The sequence below is a fragment of the Daphnia pulicaria genome, chromosome 1, assembly GCF_021234035.1.
Source record: "Daphnia pulicaria isolate SC F1-1A chromosome 1, SC_F0-13Bv2, whole genome shotgun sequence".
Classification (NCBI taxonomy): domain Eukaryota; kingdom Metazoa; phylum Arthropoda; class Branchiopoda; order Diplostraca; family Daphniidae; genus Daphnia; species Daphnia pulicaria.
The window spans coordinates 7611026-7635103 of NC_060913.1; the positions used below are offsets into that span (position 1 = coordinate 7611026).

At 39.3% G+C, this 24078-nt stretch overlaps 8 protein-coding genes across 11 annotated transcripts; 4 read left to right on the forward strand and 4 right to left on the reverse strand.

The window, feature by feature from the left end:
- The first annotated feature begins 629 nt into the window (after nt 1-629).
- On the forward strand, nt 630-1025 carry LOC124332584 (GSK3-beta interaction protein-like). Its single transcript, XM_046788901.1, has one exon. The coding sequence runs from the start codon at nt 630-632 to the stop codon at nt 1023-1025; it is 396 nt and encodes a 131-aa protein (XP_046644857.1).
- A 527-nt stretch (nt 1026-1552) lies between these two features.
- LOC124328498 (centrosomal protein of 135 kDa-like) lies at nt 1553-7377 on the forward strand. The gene is made up of 14 exons (XM_046787290.1): nt 1553-2057; nt 2118-2238; nt 2295-2444; nt 2515-2753; nt 2814-2949; nt 3059-3271; nt 3357-4969; nt 5034-5495; nt 5554-5837; nt 5906-6038; nt 6109-6393; nt 6451-6561; nt 6625-6827; nt 6948-7377. Exons 1-14 carry the CDS (start codon nt 1848-1850, stop codon nt 7297-7299), a joined length of 4512 nt encoding a protein of 1503 aa, XP_046643246.1. The 5' UTR covers nt 1553-1847; the 3' UTR covers nt 7300-7377.
- Nucleotides 7378-7581: 204 nt separating this feature from the next.
- Nucleotides 7582-9020, forward strand: LOC124328530 (hydroxymethylglutaryl-CoA lyase, mitochondrial-like). Its single transcript, XM_046787352.1, has 6 exons — nt 7582-7714; nt 7773-7924; nt 7986-8109; nt 8175-8387; nt 8459-8647; nt 8713-9020. Exons 1-6 carry the CDS (start codon nt 7667-7669, stop codon nt 8944-8946), a joined length of 960 nt encoding a protein of 319 aa, XP_046643308.1. The 5' UTR covers nt 7582-7666; the 3' UTR covers nt 8947-9020.
- LOC124328543 (peptide deformylase, mitochondrial-like) lies at nt 8976-10780 on the reverse strand. The gene is made up of 5 exons (XM_046787378.1): nt 9888-10780; nt 9760-9824; nt 9450-9688; nt 9271-9390; nt 8976-9214 (listed from the first exon to the last, which is right to left on the reverse strand). Exons 1-5 carry the CDS (start codon nt 9974-9976, stop codon nt 9023-9025), a joined length of 705 nt encoding a protein of 234 aa, XP_046643334.1. The 5' UTR covers nt 9977-10780; the 3' UTR covers nt 8976-9022.
- Nucleotides 10781-12506: 1726 nt separating this feature from the next.
- Nucleotides 12507-15101, reverse strand: LOC124328522 (myotubularin-related protein 9-like). The gene is made up of 10 exons (XM_046787339.1): nt 14909-15101; nt 14690-14850; nt 14455-14623; nt 14095-14375; nt 13883-14032; nt 13709-13823; nt 13414-13642; nt 13103-13332; nt 12861-13030; nt 12507-12791 (listed from the first exon to the last, which is right to left on the reverse strand). Exons 2-10 carry the CDS (start codon nt 14834-14836, stop codon nt 12582-12584), a joined length of 1701 nt encoding a protein of 566 aa, XP_046643295.1. The 5' UTR covers nt 14837-14850; nt 14909-15101; the 3' UTR covers nt 12507-12581.
- Nucleotides 15102-15199: 98 nt separating this feature from the next.
- LOC124328505 (protein kinase C-binding protein 1-like) lies at nt 15200-21388 on the forward strand. Of its 4 annotated transcripts, none has more exons than XM_046787302.1 (18): nt 15200-15311; nt 15381-15503; nt 15575-16142; nt 16235-16381; nt 16440-16628; nt 16695-16824; nt 16883-17296; nt 17360-17488; nt 17604-17722; nt 17787-17966; nt 18035-18392; nt 18464-18625; nt 18690-19202; nt 19261-19977; nt 20039-20328; nt 20396-20567; nt 20654-20833; nt 20890-21388. In XM_046787302.1, the coding sequence occupies exons 3-18, from the start codon at nt 15616-15618 to the stop codon at nt 21037-21039; spliced, it is 4377 nt and encodes a 1458-aa protein (XP_046643258.1). In that variant the 5' UTR covers nt 15200-15311; nt 15381-15503; nt 15575-15615; the 3' UTR covers nt 21040-21388. The 4 variants fall into 4 exon arrangements, with proteins under 4 accessions (XP_046643258.1, XP_046643276.1, XP_046643268.1 ...); XM_046787320.1 differs by having other exon boundaries at nt 18035-18386; XM_046787312.1 differs by having other exon boundaries at nt 15381-15489.
- Nucleotides 21389-21441: 53 nt separating this feature from the next.
- Nucleotides 21442-23166, reverse strand: LOC124328536 (ribokinase-like). Its single transcript, XM_046787365.1, has 8 exons — nt 22983-23166; nt 22774-22898; nt 22577-22709; nt 22404-22500; nt 22133-22327; nt 21976-22067; nt 21713-21916; nt 21442-21656 (listed from the first exon to the last, which is right to left on the reverse strand). The coding sequence occupies exons 2-8, from the start codon at nt 22830-22832 to the stop codon at nt 21480-21482; spliced, it is 957 nt and encodes a 318-aa protein (XP_046643321.1). The 5' UTR covers nt 22833-22898; nt 22983-23166; the 3' UTR covers nt 21442-21479.
- A 327-nt stretch (nt 23167-23493) lies between these two features.
- LOC124328557 (immediate early response 3-interacting protein 1-like) lies at nt 23494-24060 on the reverse strand. The gene is made up of 3 exons (XM_046787403.1): nt 23845-24060; nt 23662-23760; nt 23494-23598 (listed from the first exon to the last, which is right to left on the reverse strand). The coding sequence occupies exons 1-3, from the start codon at nt 23933-23935 to the stop codon at nt 23543-23545; spliced, it is 246 nt and encodes an 81-aa protein (XP_046643359.1). The 5' UTR covers nt 23936-24060; the 3' UTR covers nt 23494-23542.
- Between the last annotated feature and the right edge of the window lie 18 nt (nt 24061-24078).

Below are 24078 nucleotides of genomic sequence, written 5' to 3' on the forward strand. Positions count from 1 at the left end.
GGCCGACAAAAATAGCTTTTTATGACTTTCTTCATGCTTTCTATATTGAGTTTATAATTGAATTTGTAAAAATATATATTTCGTAAGAAAAAAATCAAGAAGAAACCTGATTTTTAAAAATGCATTTTTTAACTAAATCTAGTACAAAGTGGTAATCAGCTGACCCCTAAGGGCATACTATTTACGTCGTCTGTTACTGTTTTGGAAATTTGGACTTTGGTTTAGTCTGGTTTCAGGTCTCTGGTGTTATTAACTGGTTCGCTCTGATTAGTGCCTTCTTTGTTGAGTGACGAGTGTCCACTCCCTAGTCCGTAATTCAATAAGTGGCATCAATCCTGTGCGATATCGTAAACCGTGCAGTACACATCCCTTGTTGAAAAAAAAAAGAGCTTTGTTGATTGTATACCGGACGAAGCGAAAGTACAAAAGGTAATTGAAACCGACTTATTTCTTCATTTATTTACTTTTCGTGACCATACAAATTCATATCACGAGTTAGTGATATGAGTGAATCTTAATTAGCCTTCACACTTTAGAGTTTGAACAATAGTAGTTTGGTATGGATAACACAAAGCAAACAAACTTTGACTTGATATTAAATTAATCTTTTCATCACTGTAGGACTCTCAATGGCTGGGCACGATTATGATGAACGAATTCTTAATGGTGAAGAATGGACAGTAGAAGCCCTTGCAGTAATACATGATGTCAAGGACCATGTATTGGAGATAGTTATTGCAGACAGATCTGTCAATAATGATCAATTAATTCACATGAATCTGACTACCAAAGAGAAACAACGTTATTGCATTGAACTGACTGCCCAAGGATTTCGAGTAGTTGGTTATGACTACAATCAAACAGATGTTTCATCCGATGACTACTTTGAAACACCCTACGCTTTACTCGACAAACTTAGTCCTTTGTATCGACAAGCATTTGGAGATTCTCTAGTTTCTAAACTTTTGTTGCTACATTCGTCTCGAAGACATAGCATGGACAACGAACCACAGCTAGATGATTGACCATAAGCCGATTTTGTGAAATTTTAAGAAATGAACCAAAAAAGAATGGACACCATTGTTAAACAACCATCTGTGCAACATTTTTAAGTTAACTCCGGACCCTTAAGTAGTAGTACTTCGCTTCTTACAGACGAACAAATAAATATGTTCTTCATGCTTGTCCGCCTTCCTGTGTAATGTCTATGTCAAAACTGCTTCCGAATTCCTTTTCGGAATAGTTAATAAATTTAACGTCAGTCACTTTAAATAGAGCTACTATATGTAATATCGTTTTATTGAAATTGTTACAGAATATATATATATATATACACACATAAACGTGTAAATTGAATTGTTCGTGTTTTGTTTTTTTCTCCGCACCTGCGCTTTGAACCGAAATGTAATGCCTGCATAACATATATTGTGAATTTCATCGATTTTACTACCCTAGATTATTGACATTTCCGTTCAAGCATAATCGTTTGATATCGATCGTTGAAGGACAACATAACATGGAAGAGTGTAATTACTTTTTCTTAATGTAAACTTTCGAAATGACGTTATCCCGCCATTTACAAACACTCATAAAAGATGTTGAAGATTTTTACCGATAGGTTCGCTACCTTCGCTCAACGACGGTTGCTATGTTTTGGTTTTGGCGGATTTGAAAATTGTGGAAGCTTAAAGCTCATCAGTGTGTGGAATTGAGGAATTCCTCCATGTGCATTTCCGATAAAGCATGTTTGCTTGTTTCGTGCATTGACATATTTACTACATAAGCATCTTTATTTTCATCAGAATAGCTTTATTGCATGTTTGGTTCGGATTTTTAGTATCGTAACCATGGGGACCCAGAACAATCCGCCCAGCAATTTACGATCAAAATCTAGTTTTTCACAATACGTCAGTCTTCGCCAGCAATTGGACGACTTGGGATACAACAACTACTTGTCAAATGAGTCAGTACCATTAGTGGACAAGCTGCTTAGAGATCTCCTTCAGTATAAAGAGTTGTGTATGGGAAGTCAGAAGCATCATCAAACTGCAAGAAAAGTAACATTGGTTTTCTATTACCCTAAATACTTTTACATTTAAACAATAATCTATTTTCAGAAAAGTGAAATATCCTTGCCAAGTGGTTCAGTTGCAACAGAATGTAGCCTTGATAATGATGAGCGCAGATCTCATCAAAGGATTCTACGTGAGGAACAAGCAACAATTGCTCAAATAGAAGGTATGTCACAGGTTTATATTTTGCTATGTCTCATTTCAAACTACTGTTTTTTACAGCTCTGAAACTTGAAAACACAAAGCTTCATGAACAAATAGTTGAATTTAAATTTGTTCTTGATCAAAATGCCACCATTATTCAGAGATTGAAAAAAGATAATGATTCAAAAAGCGTATTAATTTTGCAGCTTCAGAATGGAAAGGGCAAAAGTATGTTTTCAATTATTCCTACTTAGATTTTAAAAGCAACATTGGAACATATTATTGTATGTCAATTTAGGTGAAGCACAGTACAGCATATCAAAGCCCAACATAGAAAAAGATGGTGATCTTCCAGGGGCCAACCTGTCAAAAATTCAGGCCCTCTACAAAAGGATATTATCTGCATCTGATAATCCTGCTATTATTGATTGGGTAAAAGCTGCCGAAACGAAAATCAGTAACTTGGAACGTGAATTAGATAACACTGGTAAAGCACTTGATGTCAGCCAGAAAACTTGTGAACAGTTTCAAAAGAAGGTCAGTAGATTAATATATAAAACAATTTCACTGTAGTTTACTGAACATCGCATGTTTCAGGTACTGGAATATGAAAACCAACTAATTCGTCTCGAAAAAGCAGATAGAAACAAAGGAGCTCAAACTTTTGCGCAAATGAAATCTCGAATGGAACAAAAAGAGCGAGAAAATAGAGAATTACAGGCTCAACTATCAGGTAAAATGCCATAATTTACCCACATTAAGTTAATTGACAATTTTCCTTGTTCGTTCTCTTCTTAGTTTTTCATTTATTTAATTTTTCTGCGTCGATTAAAATTATATAGAGGCAGTCCGGAAGCAACATGAGGCAATGAGTAGAGCTATTATGTTAGCTGGCGAAAGACCATGCAATCGTGAAGCAGCTGCTAAAAACGCGGGTGCAGAGAAAAAAATCATTGGTCTTGAATCAGAACGCAACGTCATGAAGCAAATGCTTACTACCACTCAGAGGGAAAGGGATGAATTGATGAAAGAAGTTCATCGTTTACATTCTCAAGGTAAACGAAATAAATGTTCATCAACTGTCATCATTAGACATATTTATGGCTTTTAATAACAATTTGTTTCCGCTTTATTTAATAGAATCAGCGTTGATGAACGAGATTCGTGCTCTAGTAAGCAATGAATCATCCTCACAGGGACCAAAAGTCAGCAAGAACGTACGTTTTCAAACTGATAACAAAAGTGCAAGATCAGCCGACTCTGGAATTGAATCTGCAACTGGTTCTGGGCAAGAAGAAGGTGGAGGACGCAACCGTGAAAATTGGCTGAAGCGACTTACAGAGCAGCGTCAGCTATATTACGATAACGTTCATCAATTACTGAACTACATGAAAAATCGCCAGAGCCTTCCCTCCGACTCAGGTTCTCAACATACAATCTCCGCAAGTAGTGTTCAATCTTTGGGCTCAGGTTCTCGACCCGATGGTTCTCAGTCAAACTCTCAGGGATTTATTCCTAATCAATCGACAGTTTTCCAGCAAAATCCACCCAATATCACTTCATACAATTTATCTCAACAACCACATCGCAACATGAACCAATCTCCTTATCACCAGCCTCCACTTCTTAATTTTCAACCACCTAGTCAGCAGCAGTTACCGACTGACCAGTCAACGTATAATTGGCCTGCCGGCCAACCGTATGCACCACAGGCTAATACAGGATTCGACCAATCAAATCAGCAACAAGTGCCAGCTGGTCGGCCGAGTTCTCAACAATCCAGCAGCACATTCTCGCAGCAAAATCGTCAAGTGCACGATCAAAGTCATCCGAATTCTGGTGAAATGCCACGGCAGCAACAACAACCCAGTTACCAGTGGTATGCTCAATCACAGGGAATTTCTGGACAAACAAATGTACCACACCAGAAACTTCCTGTTTGTGTTTGTGGTGGTATTCCCCCAGAGTTAATGTCGCAGTCGCAGAATCAGCGTGGTTTCCCTCAAACATATCAACCCGGCGTGGGTCAATCTACTTATCCGCAACCATATCTTGATCCTAATGTGGGTCATCCCAACTATCAACAAACATATCAATCACAACCCAATGCTCAGGGATTTGCTCAGCAACCAAATTTTTCTCCCGCTCAACATGCTCAAATGTTGGCTACCCAGACCAGCGGTTTTGATAACTCTGATCAGCCTAACTATCGCATCAGTAGGCCTACAACTACAAACGTTCACGATCAGAAAACTCAAACAGAATCCGGAGGATCCGCCTCAGTTTATGTACCTACTGCCGAAGAACTAAGTAAACTGCCCAGCCAGTTACAAACATGGGCTCAATCCATGATGCAGGAAAAGAAGTCATTGAAAGAAAAGAATTCCGAACTAAGACTTGAGTTGGATGAAATATCGGAAAATTCGCAGAAATCGGACGGACTTGTGAATGAAGTTGCCGACAAACTAAAAAAAGCTGAAGATTTGATCGGAAAACTTCAATCCGAGCTAGATACTTCGAATGGTAAATTGCGTGCTACAGAACAAGGTCTTACAATGGAGCGCAATAACTTACAGCAGCTTCGCCTGGATATTGATGAAGCTGACGGAAATGCCTCGTCTTTGACGAAGAAATTTGTTGAGAAATCAACTCAGTTGGATGCGGCGAAATTGTATTGTGCTCAGTTGGAGCAAAACGTAGGGGCGCTTCAGGATCAAATCAATAGTCTTAAAAGCCAATTAGAGGCAGTACTGGTAAACTAACATTAATTCTTATTTTAATATTCTAAACTGAATTTTTCATTCTGAATATTTACAGAGCCAGAACGAGATCCCCAATCCAGCGGTACAAAAGTTACTGAATGAAATCGAAGGTCGCAATGCCCGCGTTCTCCAGTTGGAGAAACTGCTATCCGAAAAACAAGACATCATAAATCAACGAGAAAAAGAGTTGGATAAAGTCAACAATAGACTTAAAGAATTCGAAAACGACTTGAGCAACGAAAAGGCCAAAGCGCATCAACTTCAGCAAGACATTGAAAATTCTCAGGGAAAACTGAAGGCAACTGAGCGCGAAGTATCGATGGAGAAAAATAGACTTCAGCAGCTCCAAATGGACATCACAAATGCCGACATGAATGCCGCGGCTCTAGCGAAGAAAATGATGGAGAAATCGACACAGCTGGACGATGCAAGACAGCGTTGCAATGAATTGGAACAGAAAGTTCTCAGATCAGAAGAACAAGTGGGCAACCTCCAGGGTCAATTACGCGGCTTACAGGTAAAAATGGTCACAACTTTTAATTCCCGAGTTTAAGTTAAAAAACTTCCAATTTCAGGTGCAACGTGCTCAAGGTGATACTGAACAACGACAGCTTTTGGACGAACTGGATGCATGTAAGGCACGTATCAACCAATTGGAGAGGCAGTCTTCCACAAAGCAGGACACGATAACCATGCTCCAGAATCACATTTCCACTTATGAAAACAAGATTCACATGCTTGAAAAGGAAACTGGCGATAAAAACAGCCAAGTGGAATTGAACCGTCGTCAGAACGAACGTCTCGCTAATGAAATTGATCAAGCTAAGATTGATAATTCATCACTGCGACAGGAAAATGAGTAACACAGAAAAGAATACTGGTACCCGAATTTTCGTTGTTTATAACTTTGTAATTTTTCTTGTGTAGGCGGCTGGTGGCTTCCCTTGCACAAAGTCGTGGTGAACTGGATCGCGAACGTAAGGGAGCAGATGATCTGCGTCGAGAGATCCAGTCCTATATCAGCCACGTCCGACAAGTCGAGTCTATTTTGGCACGAAAGGTTTGTTTAAATTTTTTTTTACCTCTTAACATTTATCTTGAACCTAAGAGTCTTATTTGTGTTCTATCAGGACGAAGAAAAGGATGCCCTCTTGAAGCAGTTCCAAGCTCTGGCAAACGAGACGAGCAGTTTCGATACAGAACGAGAGAATATGGAGCGATCCATTCGAAGTCAGCAACAAGAAGTGACTACCTTGCAAGCAGAATTGTTGACTGTAAGGCGGCGACTTGGAGAGCTCGAAGCGCTCTATTCACAACAGAAAACCGCTGGAGTTCAATCAGAAATGCAAGCAGATGATTTACTACGAAGATTGGGAATTTTGGAAAGAGATTTGCGAGATGAACGCGGAGATAAGGTATTTTGTTACCTGCAGGATTGGAGAAGAGCTTGTCATTTCATTCCATTTATTTAGGTTCGACTGGAACAGCAACTTGCTTCTGCCCATGACCTCCAGATTAAACTTGAGAAGCAGCTAGAGAAACTTCGATCGGAAGCTGCGCAAGCAGATTCAACATCTCATCAGGCAAGAATGGCATAAATGCACTACGGTCTTTATATTTTACCATACATTTCTTTTATATTTTAGATGGAAGCGGAAACTACGCGGTTACACGAGGATTTCCGCGTTCTGGAGCAACGACTATCGAAAGAGAAGGAAAATGTCCGCAATTTAGAATCGATTGTCTCCATTTTGCGGCAAGAAAGATCCCAACAAGAAAACCAGATGCGCAACATGTCTCAAGATTTAACCCGCTTACATCACAGAGAAATTATTTTGCAGGAAGAATTGTACTGAGTTTATTTTTTAATTTTTCCACAATTTAGACAAGTTTTATTTTATATTATTCCACGCGGTATGGGCATGCCTTTTTACCCTTTCTAATTTTTCTCCTCGGTTTATTTGTTTAGAGCCAATGTGAAAGCAGAGCTGTGTGGAACAGAAGGCAAAGTTGCCGATTTAACTCGTGAAAACCAACGATTGAAACAAGAGGTCCTCCAAGAAAAATTTGAACGCGAAAAAAATCGCCAGGAATATAAACGCATGGGCAACCTGAGTCATACACCACCCTTATTAACCTCCTACAATGTTTCACCTGCTCCTGGAGCTTTTCACGTACCTTCTGGAGCATTGCACAACCTTTCAACTGCAACAATAGGCACCCATACTTTAGCTCCCAGTGCTGGCGGGTCGTCGACCGGTACGCCCAGAAGAAGACAAACAGTTGCATCTCGTTTTGCCAATAATGCGACACAAACGTGATTTTTTTTCCAACTCGGCACAATTTAAATTGATTTCGTAACTACAAAATTCTCGAAAATACACTACATATTTATTCTATTCAAATACGACCAACGCAAGGTGCACTACAATCACATTAGCCTTATGTGTAGATTTGTGTGCTTGAAAAAATATGTTTTAGCTTTTATACTAAATAATTGGACAACACTTTTTTCTATTACTTCGACACTATTTGAGAACAGTACAAAATAATCACTTGCCGCCTAAATGTTAGTCAAGTAGGTGGCGCCGCTACATTGGGTGGTGGCCGAGTAGAACTATTATAGCAGACAACTGAAAGAATAATAAACAAGTAACACGTTAAACAAATTTTCTTTTTATCTGTACAATGTTTCGAAAAGTGCTCTGTAACAAACCTTTTATTCGATGTTTTACCGTAAGTACTGTACGTGAATATATGAAGGGCCGATTCAAAATGTTTTCTTTTTTTTTAGAACACTAGCCAAAATGGAAATTTTGTGAGGATCGTTGAAGTTGGACCAAGAGATGGTTTACAAAACGAGAAACAAGTTGTTCCGACTGCCGCGAAGATTGAATTCATCAACAAACTGTCAGAGGCCGGACTTAAATCAATTGAAGCCACAAGGTACATTGCAATTTCTACAAAGAAAGCAAATAATACATGAATAACTAGCTGAATGTCTTAGCTTTGTGTCACCCAAATGGGTTCCACAAATGGCAGACCATTCAGAAGTATTAATGGGCATCACTAAATATCCTGATGTCAGTTATCCTGTTCTCACTCCAAATATCTTGGGTCTAAATGCTGCAGTAAGTGCATAAAATGTAAATTATACTTATATTTGACATGAAAATGGTTTCATATTTATAAACAGATTAAAGCAGGAGCTAAGGAAGTGGCAGTCTTTGGTGCAGCATCAGAATCTTTTAGTAAGAAAAATATAAATTGTACTGTGAAAGAAAGTATCCATCGGTTTGAAGAAGTTGTTAAGGAAGCCAAAAAACATGGAATACGTATCCGTGGATACGTTTCCTGTGTCGTTGGGTGTCCATATGAAGGCGCAATTGCACCCTCGGCTGTAGCGCAAGTATGTCTATTTTATTTTTTTTATTTTTGAGTTTTGACAATTGCTACTTGTCTGACTTTTGTTTATTTTAGGTTGCTGAAGCTTTGTTCAACGTAGGATGTTACGAAGTATCTTTAGGTGATACCATTGGAGTTGGAACTCCTGGATCTATCAGCAAAATGTTAACGGAAGTGTCAAAGCATATCCCAGTTCGATTTCTTGCTCTTCATTGCCATGACACATACGGGCAAGCCTTGGCGAATATCTTACGAGGACTTGATGTAATATCAGACTGGTTATAGTTTTAGCGCTTTCCTTTCAAGTAAAAATAATTTGTCTTCCTTAGATGGGGATAACTGTCGTTGATTCGTCCGTCGGCGGATTAGGTGGATGTCCATATGCGAAGGGAGCATCGGGTAATGTGGCGTCGGAAGAAGTCGTTTACATGTTACACGGGCTCGGTATGGATACAGGAATTGACTTGAATAAGCTAATCGAAGCAGGGCAATACATGTCTACTACGCTAGGACGGCCGACTGGATCGAAAGTAAGTCGCGCCTTGTTGTCTAAAAAATGTTGAGTTGTACAAACAAGGAACATGTAATAAGACAAATTGTAATATATTTATTTCTCATCTATGAAAAAATAGCAATCATTCATTTGTTATATTTTATAAGGATCTTTCCTTGGTGGGCATTAATTTTTTTCCAAAGATCAACTTGCAAAGATTTACTTTCCATTATGTCTGTGTAGATCTGACCATCCAAATGATCCATTTCATGTTGCACAATTCTTGCACCCCATCCTGTGACATCCCATTCTGTTGGAGATCCATCATATTCATATCCCTAGTCATAGATTTGAATGAATTGTTGATCATGAAACCAAAAACCAAAACATTTACCTTCACATGAACTGCTCTATATCTAGGAACTATAGCACTTATTCCTTTGAGGCTCTCACAAGCTTCAGGAAACAAAGTTTTCTTAAAATCCTTAACTTGCATCACTGGGTTAATAAATACCTGTAGATGTAAACAATTGTTTGAATCATGGTAAGGATAAATTTTTCCAATCTGCCTACTTTAAAAGGAGTTGGAACTATTTCACGTGTTTTGCAAGTTTCTGGGCCAAATTTTTCAACCAAAGAATCAGGGATCTCAATCATTATAATTCTCAATGGAATTCCAATTTGAGGTGCAGATATCCCTATTGCTTTATAGTGTTTCATCACTCCTCTGAGGACTAGAAGAATATTTTTAATGCGCTCAGAGCTAAGTTCATCCAGCGCCACTTCTGAGGACTTCAGTCTTAGGGTTGGATCTGTTTTCAAATGGGCAGTTTGAATTTATATCAAGAACTCAATATGATTATGGTTAATTGTACGAAATTACCACCAAGTTGACACACATGTTTGAAAGGAGGAGCCGGCCCTTTTGGATACCATAGATCACGATACCTTATGAAATAAGATATTAATGTGCACACATGAATACGGATTCGTAATTTGGAACAACTTTACCATCTTTTGAATTTTTCTAAAGACGATAGATAACGGACTGATGTAGGCCCTGAAAAATTTTTATTCAATATCTTTATATGCCGAAACATTTTCAATGTGTTGTTGTTGTTTTTTGAAAAAATTCGTCTGCTTGATTCAAATGATCGATTCTCTCATCCGTGAAAATATCGATCATGTACTTGGTAATTTATTCCTTTTCTTTTATAATGGGAACACCTTTTTTGTGGTTTCAGGCTAAAAAAATTCCAAACAACAACAAAGGAACTGATTGACTGATGGATTTATAATTATTTTTAGCTTGAAGGTAGTCTTCCTCAGCAACATTTCCTCTTGGTATTTACAACACTAAAAGAAAAAGGAACGACGACCTCCAAACCTCTCCCCCCCCCCCTCTTTCGAACCCTTCGGCTTCTCTCAACAGTCTTGCAGGGCGATAAAAAATAATCGTAGTAATGGCTGCCATGTGTGTGTATGTATAACTTTAAGAGTAAATCACGTGCTAAAAATTGTAACTCCTTAAATTGAAGCGGGTATTTAACGATTCCTTTGATGCGCAACCACCGCACGGCTGTTTATGGTGAATTGGACTCTTTGTTCGTCGTTTTAGCTTGACCCACATGTTTTTCCTTTTTCCGGTCGGTTTGGTTTTTCTCGATCGCGAGAGCATTCATCAACTAGCAGTCTACATGCGGGCTGCTGTTTCAATCATTATCGTTATATATATTTGTACAAACGGAAACAAATTCTTTAGTTATACCCCAGCAAGCGCTTTCTCTCTACAGATGAATAAGCGGTGTCGAATAAAATTCAGTTACGAAAAATTGCGGTGAAAAGATATTCGAGAACAACTTTTCGAGAAGGGGAGAAAAAAGAATCTTTTGATTTTCTTTTTTTTTTCGACACAAAGATGTCGGGTCTATTGAAGCAACAGCGATCTTGTGAATAGCCAAGCATTCCCCCTCCTTGTGCTAACAGCGTGCGTCACGGGTAAAATATATCGCCTGAAGGAAAAAAGGCCGCCATTTCGAAATTTCGACCAATGGCCAACAAGGAAAGGCGGGTTGAAGCTAGCGCCACATTGATAGCTTTCGAGGCCTTTTTTTCTTTCTTTCTTACCAGCAGCAGCTAAAAAGCCCATTTTTTCGAAAGGGAGGAGAAGAAGAAAAAGTAGGGGTTGGGAACGAGGAAGAAGAAGTAGTAGAAAACTCTGCTTGTCCACAGTTGCTTCGTCGTCATCGTCGGCCCTAGACGGCCCCAATTTCTAGGGAGATTTTCTCTTCATTTTCTTTCTTTCTCTTTGGCGCGCATCGGTTTTCGTGGCCCACTTTTTCTTAGTGACGCTCAGTCCGAGCAGCAAGAAGCAACATGCTGCCAACAACTCTTCATGCAGCTGTGAAAATCTCTTCAAGTCTCGTCACCACTTGTTGCCGGGTGATTGTGTGTCTGGTCCATGTTAACTTGATTTGGCGACCGAACTGAAAATTGTTGGTTGATAATTTCATGACTAGATCCACACTCATCCAGTAACACAGTTGGTAATTCGTCCGTTTTTCATTTTCTGTACTTGTCTAGCTAAATTAGTATTCTTTTTTATTGTAACTGGTTGGAAAAATACAAGGAGAACTTGTTTGAAACAGACACACAAAAAAGAGAGAGAGCCGAGTTTTTGTTGCACAAAGAGAGGCGTGCGCGCACAAGTTTCGAAGGCCAGAAAGAAGCGGGAGAAGGGAGAAGTAGGAACGGCGTCTTCCTCAAGGCGCTGTCCTTGAGAAAGCTTACCATTTTTTAATACATGTATACATAAGACGCTGCTGCTCCATCTGCTTACTGTCTTAGGAAAATATTTCGTGTTTCTACCCAAGCTTTTTCTATCATGGCCACCTGTTATTTTTCCCCCCTCTACTTTTTTAAAAGCTAATTTCAATATTCTATCACGAAGATCTACCTGTTCTCCCCCTCTAAGCTCTTTGTTCGTTCCTTAAAGAAAAACCGTTTTTCAACTTCAAAAAATGGGCAAGGGGTTGGTGTTTTCCCTTTTAGAAAGCATGGGCCTTTTCTTCAATTCCCCCCTACAAAAAGGCCTAAAGGGATGTATATAATTTTCTATAGAGGAGGCCATGAAAAGAAATGAAAAAAAGCCTGAGGGGAGTTCCTCAAAAGATTGTTCTCTTTTGTGGAGCAAGGGGAGGGGGGATGATGACGCCCAAGCCGGATACATACCTGAGGAAACTACAGGGGACACAAGTTCCTTTGTTCTCATAGATTCTTGCTTGACGGCCTAAATATAAGATTTTCTCGAATAGATAATAATAAAAAAAAAAAATAAAAACAGGTTTTTCAGAGTGGAGGAATATTCCATCACGATTATACGGAAAGGTCAACCACGTTCCTTTACTTTATACAACATGTCGTGCAACTCTAGAAGGGATGACACGAATTGCTCACCCCACTTAAAAAACCACCGCGTCGGTATTTTTCTTTTAGGCTTTTTCGAGAAAAATGAGTAGAATTCGTGCATCCGTGAAATGGATGATGATTGAAGAAGAAAGATGGTTAGATTAGAACCACGACAGTCCTTTACACTGCTGACTTAATATCAAAAGATTGAAACATCACATCTAAAGTTTCAAATTCTTTTTGTTTTGCTCAACGGAAGAAAAAATAATAAACAAGCAGAGAAAATATAATGAAAACTCAATCAAAGACTGTTCCGATGCTGCTAGGACTATCAAGTAGTCCCTTCGCGATGGCATCACGTTCCAAATCTATCAGTTGGCGGCGGAGACGCTGAGCTTTAGAGCGCAGCTCTTTGTCCTGCTCACAAATTGCTGCAATGTCACGCCAGGCATTGTCGTAGATGCTAGGTTCCACCACGTAAGCAAGGTACATTGCTGGCCACAAGTTCTTGTAAATTGAATCAAAGAAGATTAGAATTAGAAACAAGAATTTAAATTGACGAAAATTTATGCATACCACGCTCATAGGAGCAACTGAAGGCCAGATAACGCGATTGTTGGGCTCGTAGAGCGGGTTAAGGAAAGATCGAAGCACTTCTGGTCGATTTAAATGTGACCATAAACTAACAGTTTTGGACGACAGTTGCATTTGATAGCGATCTAATTCGTTATTTCCCAGAAAAGTACCTATTCCCAACGATTAATGATCCAATTCATTAGTTTCGTGTTGTTTTATGCCAGGCTAAATTACTATTTTACCGAATTGAGACCAATAGGAATGACGAGCCAACTGAAGGAGAAATCCTTCATTAAACTCAAAACTGCATGGGAATTGCTGCATGATTTGCCAAGTGCAATCAATAAATAGTAAAAAAGTCGGCGCATTTTCTTTGCTTCGTGAGACTGTGTTACTCAGAGCCGAGCGATGATGGCGTTGAACAAAGGGATAACCTGCTTGAATCCATTCACGCTCGATCAAAGCCTCAAAACTTGAAGAAAAAGAAAAATAACCACAGGAGAACTATAGAAGCCTTTCGATGGGTTTGTTTGCAGGGGGGTTTCAACCTTACCCGTGAACTGTGCGAGAGTCAGGGCTAAGAATGACCTGGGCGAGGGCAGAAACGGCCAATGTCGAATCAAGACCTTCTCCTCCATGAAGTAGAACGGCAGCAGTTTCTTGATCAATGCACTGAGAAACTAAACAGGCACAATTCATAGTTTCTTTTACGTACGAAAGCCATTGGGAAGATTCTAAGCGGGACAGCCATTTATCCATAGAACTGCCATTGTCGAGGCAGGCTGAAAAGGGGTTAATAAATATGTCAAAATGCCACTTTTAGGGGGCCAAACAATATTGCTTTTTACCTTCAACTAGTTTGGATAGCGATTCAAGTAAAGACTGCAGTCTTTCAATGGGTTTATGAATGCGACGCCACTGAGGGTAGTGAGATTCGGTCTCAAAACCACCTGAACCTTTAGACTTTGAAACGAAATTTTAGATATTTAGACAAGATTTTTCGATAAAGAATGATATTATACTTTGGGGGTCGGTGTTGTGCTCTGGTGGCGGGTATCAATAATGTAACCCCGCATCCCTGGTTTCAACACACTGTTAAGAAGTTTTTCATCCTCACGACAACGCTTAACATTTGGTCCCGAATGAGGCTGACTACTTCTCATCATCACAGCCTGAATAAAAAGAAAAATAGATAAAAATATTGCAGCATATTTATGATTAAATGGCAACTTACTCCTCCTTCATGCCTGTATGAGAGAACAGGAAATCTCCCTCCAACTCGAAACGATGCAGCAGCTATTAAGACGTCATCATCGACCGACTTGGGAACTACAACAGCAGATGGATAAGACGAGCAGATTGAATAATCTTTATTGACATAAGAAATCCTCCAGTCTTCCTGTTGTTGCATGACTAGTTTGGAAAATTCAGTTTCTGGCCTAAATGCTGTCCAACCATCTTCTATTGCAGTGTAAACTGGCTGATAGAAGAAAGGATAATAAAGAGACTGATTCTCTGTTGTAAAAAAATTATGATCTATTAGCAGGTGGTTTTAGAAGATGTAGGCTTATAAGCACCGATCTGTAATAAATACCTATGAATGATAAGCACTCCAATGAAGCTGAAACATTCATCAGTTCTTCTGTATTATTGAAATCAAAGCTGATAACAGAAAAATCTTTGCACTTGAGTGTAAGAGTGCCTCCTGCAGCTGGAGGTGTGTTGGGTTTTCTTTCCACTAAATCTATGATTCTATGAATCAGCTGTAAAAATGAAAAAAAAAAACAATTTGAAGGTAATTTACAAAAAACTTTATAAAATTGGTATACCCAAAATTCATCAGGATTTTCTCCTCCAGCAGAGAAAATGAGGTGGTGCCCAGTTATACATAACACACCTTCAACAGATTTGTGAAGTGGGCGGTGGACCAAAACCTTTTCTACCCTTGGTGACTTGATGAGATGTGCAAACTCCATTTTCACAGCTCAGCCTTCAGAAAGAGACAATCCATAAATCGGTTTAATGAAACCTAATAATTTTCCACAAACCTTGTATTGTAAGGATTTCTTCACCTGTCACAATCTCCAGCTGGACGATTTCAGAAACGAGTTGCGCGCGCAATTGATCGATAAAGACTAAATGAGGTTAAAAATACAGCATTCGCTTAAAATTTACAGTATTTTGGAAATTATTTTCATCCTGACAGTGAATTATCGTTTCACTTCATACCAAGTCAGCGTAAAAACGTAAACATTGGTGTCGTGAAAAGCAGAAAAAAAAATATTTTTCATATCCCCAACTGACAACGTTGTTTGCTATATACACCGCCGGTGTGTCTTGTGTGTGTGACTGTGTGTGTGTGTGTGTGTAAAATAATTCTGGCAAAACCCTGAGCTGAAATATATCGCATGCTTCTGAAGTGGTTCAAGATTCGTGACACCTTTTTAAAGAGTGGGTTTGTTTTCACGACACCATTATTGATGATGCTTTTTTAATTTGTAACATTCTTCTTGTTTGTAGCATCATCGCTGGACCGAAATATAGATAGCCTGTGGGCGGAGCTTGTTTGATTGAAAAATCCTCTCCGGATTCCGCCTGCTCTAGCGGTGTTTCTTCGAAGCACAGGAAGGTCAGTCCTCAGTGGTATGCTTGCTAAAATCTACGTTCATTTTCCGTTTCGCAATAACATATTTATTTGGAATCACTAATTGCAGATATCAAGGGGACAAGGAAAAAACTGTGCTGCCTGCCTGGAATGGATAACGCTGCGACTGCTGATGTCATCAATGAACCTTCCAGTGATAGAGTCATGGAGGATGTTGGTTTAATGTCCAGAAAACTGAACAGTGAAAACAGTGAGCCTGCAGATAATGTGGCCACTACATGTGAAAACTTCGACACTCTTTCACCTAGGGATGGCACTCCTCAACTGAATGGTGATGAACAGAGCCAGATTGATGATGATGAAGTACAAAGTCTTTTTATAGCTGAAGATTCTGAGGAGGATGAAGATGAAGACGTAGATGAAGATGTGGATGAAGAGGATGAAGAAATGCCAGAACTTGCAGACTCTGATGGTGCTGGGAATCAAACAGCTACAAAGGATGATGGTACTACTGGAGAAACATCAGATGAGGAAGCACCTCCAGGACTCATTCTTAGCCATGGTTCAATAATGAAGCAGGAAGGCAAGAATGTGGACAGTCTCTCAAGTGTAGTTGAAAATGAACAGCTAGAAGATGATTTACAGAGTCTTACTGACAAAGGAGACCAAAACCAAAAGTAAATACAAAAATTAAGTCTATACATTATTCCTTCTCAAGGGTTCCACATGGCAACAATTTCTAAAAATTCTTTTTAAATTTTGCATCTAGCATTAAACTGCAAGGAACTCCATCAGCAGCTCTAAGAAGATCCAGCAGGACTAAATTACCCATCAGCCCATCTCCAAACGACGTGTCACTTTCCGCGGGACGTACCACGCGATCACAGATCAATCCTGACATAATCGCAAAGCAAAAGTAAGCAAATCTGAATTTGTTTTTAAAGCCATATATTGGAGATCCATTTCTCTTACAGGTCTTTCATGCATAAATACCAAATTGCTGTCAAAAGCTCTATGGACTCGTATGTTCGAAGTGCAACTAGCGAAGTTGAACAGGTTAAAGTGGAAACACAAGCCACAAAGCGCAAATGGGAGGATACAGGAGGGACAGATGCCGTGCATTCTCCTCATAGTTCTCCAATTCAAGAGAAAAGAAACAAAAAGTAACTGAAAAATGAAGCTGGCGTTACGAAGCATTTGTAATTAACTAGCACTTTTGCAAACTTTAGATCAATAACAAGCACTCCATCAACAGCAAGTACCCCATCGACCAAAGTTGGTAGCCATTTCATGGAATTGCAAAGCAAGACATTTACGCGCCATGACACTTTTTGCTGGGTGTGTCATATGGATGGCCAGGTAATGAGAAAAAAGGCTCAACGTTTCTGTGATGGATTAAAATGAAGTTTCTGATTAGGTATTGGAATGCAGACAGTGCCCGCGTGTGTTTCATCAACGATGCGTTCAACTTCAGTCCCCAATTCCGACTGATTGGACATGTACGGAATGTTGCTCTGTTCGCAATGCCGAAAAACATAACCATCTCGAAATGGACCAGTTAACTGAAATGCTCAACTTCGCTATGGAGCGAATCAAGTCGGTGGCTGACGCGCAACCTTTCTTTAAACCTGTTGACACGGAAGAATTCCCGCATTACACCGAGTATATTGTTAGTCCGGTGGATATCAGCCAGCTGGAGGAAAAGATTGTTCAAAGGTCTTACAATTCCACTAGAGCTTTCCTGGCTGATTTCCGCTGGATCTTGCACAATTGCATAATCTTTAATTCGTCTCACTCAAAATTGACTAGCACGGCAAGAACGTTGATGAAGGTATTTTAAGGTTTAATATGATTCATTTCAAAATCTTAACCAAATAAAAATTCTCAATTGCAGGTGTGTAAACATGAAATGGCTGAGATTGATACGTGTGCCGATTGTTATGTGCATGCTCACACCAAACGAGAAACCTGGTTCCTGGAACCGTGTCAAAGGCCTCATTTACTGCTCTGGGCCAAACTCAAAGTAAATTTCATCTCAAGTCATTCTCACAAATCTAGTTTTAAGTGTTTTAAGTGGCTTGATAGACACGTCCGATGAGCAAAACAAAAATTATATAATGATTTTCTGTTTTCCCCAGGGGTTTCCTCATTGGCCGGCTAAAGCGATGAAAGCAAATAAAGAAGGCAATGTGGACGTGCGCTTTTTCGGTGCACACGATCGAGCTTGGGTGCCCGCCAAAGATTGTTTTTTGTACAGGTAAAAAAAGAACAAGGTTTATCTTTTTGCAAAAAAAATAATGTCAATGTTTGTTTATTTGCAGCCGCGAAATGCCTATGCAGTTAAAAAATCAGCGCAAAGCAAATTTGATTGCTTCAGTTGAAGAAGTTGACCAACACATCAAAAAGCTTGTTGAGCGCTACGGTTCTTTCGCTTACCCCTCGCCACGTACGGCTTACAACCCAAATAAGGAGGACGAGCAATTACAACAACTTATTCCTGGGTAATTGACGTAAATTATTCATCAACTTCATATCATGTCATTTATTTGTTTTGATTTCGGGTCGGTAGTTATAAAGTATCAGAACACTCACAAAGCTCACTATGCAAGTCTGACCGAGTTGGGGAGTCTGGTGAAGCGGAATCGATGAATTCTGATTCAGATGCAGGAGATGCTGCCGATAACGACCTGATTCCTCAAGCTAACCTGCCTGAAGGTGATCGTACAGAAGAAAATCGTTCTGAAGGTCGAAACTTCTTGGCCATGTTACAACTTGCACCTCGAACTGCCGCCGAAGCTGCCACGCCAAGAACAGCTACTCCCACTTCAACATCCGCATCACCGACCCCGAGTCAGAATATGGCTCCTGTTTCAGTCTCTAAACAACCAACGCCCAATACGACATCGACTGCTGCCGTAAAAGTACAGGTATTTTTGTTTTAAAAGAAATATCTTTCTGTTTTATTTTTAATGGTTGCATATATTTTTTTAAATTTCAGGTTAAAAATAGCAAAACTGGACGTGTTGCCAACACTAAAACGAATTGCGGCGAAACAGTTGAAGATGTGCTCACCAAAAATGCAGGTGCGCCTACGAACGATAGCAGTATCAATGAAGCTGCTTGTGAAATCATCAAATTAACCAAACCTCAACTAGCTTCGGTAGTTTTTAATTGTTAAAAAAACAACGTTACTGTAAAACTGATTGAAAATCTTTCGCTTTCAGCCGTCACGAAGATCCTCGACATCGAAAGAGATCCCTGCAGTGAAAACGGAACCTGCAGATCCTGAAGACGAAGATGATTCCTGTTCCGTGACGGGATCCAAGGCTTGTTCAATTTCCCTAGCCATCGATAACGTTGTCGGAAACTACAAGCCTACAGTGGTTGTGAAACCCAAACCTGAAGCATCAACGAAATCTACTCTAAAGTCTGTCGGAAAATCTACCTCTTCCAAACCATCGGGTTCTAAACCATCGACTCAAAAGCTTCTGGCCAGATCCACACCTAAGACTACTCCAAATCGACCTTCGGGTGGGAAAATTATTTCTGCCTCGAAAATGAATGCTAAGGCGAATCGTCGTCTGGTTGGTGATGACGAGGATGAAGATCTCGACCCGGCAATGTACCTGGATCCCACGATCACAATAACTCTGATTAATAACGATGAGAAGAAAGCAGTGAGCAAACACGTCAATGATGTTTCGAGTGCTAGTTCTATTAGTTCCAGCGACCTTCAGGTATTAACTTTGTTTCCTTTGGTGTATAAACAAAATTTTTCAAATTATTTCTTGTTAGGCCCTGAATGCTCTGGGAGAGAATGTGTCCATCACAGTTGTGCCTAAAAGAAAAGTGGGATCAACACCAGCAGGCGGTGCTAGATCTAAGGAGAACGAGGCTGTAGACCAACCTATGGTGATCGAAGTGGATCCAGCCGCTCTTCAAAAAGCTAGACTACCAACTCAACCCGCTAAAGCGCGCAAGTCCTTTCCTGCAAAAGCACGCCAATTTGGCCATTCAGGACAACCTTCATCGCAAAAATCCTCTCAGAAACATCCCGTCCCTCCTATGGTGTCGATTCCCAGTCGTCACTTGGGTATGGAGATCGCCCGACCAACAACTCAGCAATCGACTTCAACTCGCATTCCTTCAATTACCGTCCGACCTGTGACGCAGATGCCTGCAGCCCAACCTAGCATCATTCTTCAGCCAGGTTCTTCTGATACAGCATCCATCAGTGCGATTACTGCTGCCATGAAACAACCGAATTCAACATCAGCGACGACAGCCAATAGTACCGGCAGTAGTACTCTTACTCTGAACACGATGCATACTGTTGGTCCGGAATCGGGATTTGGGACTGGCGGACTTTTGCTCACCTTTAATCGCTCTGCGCCCACGTTTGCAGCAACAGGTGCGAATTCCACTTCGTCTTCAGCTCAGGTGCAAAACAAAGCTGAATGTGGACCGCTTACCGCCCAGTTGGCCTCCAGGACACAGCAAATTTCAGATATGGTATAATTCTTTTTAATCATATTTTAAATATGTTTTAAGCGATTTAATTCAACTTGTGTAGGTCCGCAACACCTTGGAGACATTGATGCAAGAAATGAGTTCTGCTGGGAATTTGGAAGCCACAATTGTTCAATTACAAATGGACTTAGAACGATGTCGCTCGTTACACCAGCAAGAAATTTTGGAAATGAAGAAAACCCTGGAAACTCAGCAAACTTCTGCGGAATCGGAAAAACAGCGAGCTTTGGCGGAACTACGTCGGCAACTGGAGACTGACAAACAGAAGGCGATCGATGAAATCAAGAAGAAACAGTGGTGCGCTCATTGCAGTCAAGAAGCCATTTTTTATTGGTAAGAATAAATAATAAATTTAATCTAAAAAAATAAAAATTTACTTTATCCCCATCAAATTTTTTAGTTGCTGGAATACAGCCTACTGCGACTATCCATGTCAGCAAGCTCACTGGCCTAAACACATGAATACTTGTGCCAACGCTAATCAGAATACGGAAACTGAAGCCACAGAAGCAGAAGAATGCAGTAGTCCAATAGAATCGGCCAAAACAACCACTCCACAGAAGTCAATACCGGTACCTTAATTTTGTACTTAAATAGAAAAAAAAAATCTGAATAAATTTGGTTAACTGAGCCAAACGTTTGTTGCATTATTATTAAGATTGTCAACGGGTCTCCAAGCCAAAGTAAAAAGGTCACTTCTATAGTCAAGACAATCCAGCCCGTTTCTTCTCCTACCGATATGGGCTATACCGTTTTGACTTCCTCGGATATGTCGTTAACTCCATCTCCGAGTAACACAGTGGCACTACGTGTTCATCCCATCACTGGAGCCCAGTCGGTATATTTCCGTTAAAATTTCTAAAACTTTTATTGTTATTCTGCATTATTCAACAGATGATCCAAACCATTGCTTCACCGATTGCCCTATTGGTCACTAATCCAGTGGCTCCTCCAATTGAATTGACACAACCTATCCTGACTTCTGCAGTCACACTATCGCTACCAACTGTTAACCAAGAGTGTCAAGAACCAGGAAGCGAGTGACACTAATAAAAAAAGGACCTTAAAAACAGGCAATCGTATGAATTTATATTTTATGTTTTAAGAAATTCTACGCCTAGTTTTACCATATTGTATACATAAGCAAATGTGGTAATCTCTACTCGTTTGAATTTTAAATAATTGTGAAGCTCCGAACGCAGCCTCTTAAACGATGTCCACAGGATGCTCATTGAATATGTATGTACAATCACCGTGTATAACAGTGTCCGCTTTATAAAAATGATTTGCTACCGTATGACATCGTTACTCAAGAGATATCATGCTATATGCCGTTTTGCTTTCTAATTTTTTCAACACAGATTTTGCTGAATAAAGCTATTTTTGGCTTTTATACATATTCCGCCCATTTTTCAATATTCTGCATCAGAATGCTTAAACTGGAAATTTTTATAGCTAAAGTGTAATCTACAGTTACGCTAAGTTTACACAAACAAATCGTTTTCAAGTTCATTTTTATAAGGAAAACTTGTTTGGGTACCGGCTCTTTGAACGCTCAGTGAGGCGACGCGACACGAATTTGTCACCGTTTTACTCAACGGCCAATCTGGATAATATGCCAGAAAGTATGCAAGCGCTCCCAAAAAACAGTCTCCAGCACCCTGAAAGAAATGTGTTTGATTGACATAGTTCATTCATTCGTTTGATTAAAGAATACCGTGGTATCAATAGCTTTGACTCCAGGAGCTTTTACGAATACAGGTTCAAGGAAGCTGTTGTTGTCATCTCTTGAAAGCAATAAAGCGCCGTTTTTCCCAAGTGTGATGAGTACATGTTTCTTACAACCTTTTTCCATCAGTCGGTGGGCGGCGGATAGTGCTTCATCATGATTTGTCACTGGCTGTTTGATGAGCATCTCAGCCTGCCAGACCCTCGATGAATGATATTTTTTTAACATTCAAATTGTAAAATTAACCATACCTCTGTTTCGTTGACACAGAAGATGTCGGAGAGTGTGTAAAAATCTTTTTCTAGATCTTCAACGGCAGGAGCGGCATTTAATATTGTAAAAACTACAACAATAATTCATATTTATTATTTAAAAGCTTTCAAATGTTAAAGTTTCAGATATTTTTACCTCCAAGCTCATTCGCAAGTTTCAATCCACTAAGAACAGTTTCACGCGGAATTTCGAGAACAGAAAGCATGATTTTAGCTTTGGTAAATGTATCTCGTGAATTCATAACATCTTCAGTGGTAAAATAATTATTAGCGCCAGGAACGATGACAATACTGTTCTGCCCGCTATCTTCGACAATTATTTGAGCCAATCCTTTAAATCCACTTATTTGATTAATATACTGCACAAAGTAAGTAACCTACAAATAATATATTCATATGGTAAACACCTGTTAAGGCTTCAGATGTAAGACCAATGAAGTCTGTAAGGATGTTTTCTTTTTTTAAAGCATCCAAATACGATTTTCCGAATGAATCATTTCCTAACTTAATTGCAAATGATCCAAGAAATAGTCATTGTTTAGACCAAAAGATAATTTATCTACTTCAATTATTAGGCTACCTTTCCAATAATTGCAGTAGCAGCTCCAAGACGTGCAGCAGTCACAGCTTGGTTGGCCCCCTTTCCACCACAACAGATGGCAAGCTTATGGCCACAAAGTGTCTCACCAATTCTGGGTAAATTACTTACATAGCTGTGAAATATTAAAAATTATTTGAACATGATTATCTTGAAATCAAACACAATTTAATAAATACCTAACAACATCTGTCATGAATGAACCTAAAACAACAATCTGTACTTCTTGAAGAACCATTTTTAAAGACACTTTTTGCAGCGTAATTTGTTATCGTCTTTAGTTATTATCAGTTGGTGCTCGGAGCTAATATCGAAAGGAATAATATCAATGTCGTCGATCAGAAAGTCAGATAAGTCAAACCCTTGCATCCATGAACGTCAAAATTACCTGATTTGAAATCGCCCTTCGATCCAAACTCCAGAGCAGTGGCAGCATTAAATTGTGTCTCGATCATTAAACCAAAGCAGTCTAGTAATCAAGCGCACAACACAATTCCAAACTTATTATCTGTCATAATATTTACTTTTTGCCAGTTTCGGGAGCGTTCACATCGAAGTTGCCAGTTCTAATAAACCATTTTTTTATAGTTACAATTCTCAAGATCAATTTAACAGATTACATTATAAAAAGGAAAATATACCTCTGTTCACTTTTAACAAAAAAAAGTGTAACATGTATATTAGTTAAACTTTTCAAAAAATATCAACCTCCACTATTCCACTACTCCACTTCCACATTCCCAAAAAAATCCACTTCCTGTTCCTGGATAGTGGATACATCATACTAAAAATATCCATATTACATTTTTTATAAATGTTTCTTAGTTATCTTTAAACTGAAAAGAAAAATATCAAAAGGCCTTTCAATTCATTTCAGCCCACACACTTAAAATAATCAATTCAAATATAAAAATTTTATTGAAGATACGTGAAAACTGCTCTGACATATCATCCAAGAACAAATTTCACCAATATGACACCAACATTGATGAATATTAATGGGACTGAAAAGAATAAAAACATGATTAAAACATGTTAAAATATCTCTTTTATATTGCAATTCTTACTTCTCATGACAGTTCTCACTGAGCGAATGATATTGAGGATTTGGGATTTAACACTTGGTCCACTTCCATATGCTTGCATTTGCTCTCCACCCCATCCAACTATTGAAAAGAAGTTACATTTTGTATTAGATAATAGATACTAAAACAATTCATGCATGTATGTTATATCTGTAAACACCTCACCTTTGGCAAGAAACCTTTCTTCATGTAAAACACATATCGCATTGACCAAGAGAAGAGCTGCTTCCAACAAGCCCCAGAAAGTAAATGCCATTTTTGCTGTTTCTTTAAATATAGAAATATTTAGTTTCTTTCTATATGTTTAGGGGGATTCACGTCGGAAATAATGAGTTGTGTCTCGATAACAGAGAAGTAGCCAACACAACATGTTTAACTTAGTCTGCTATGGAAATCGCC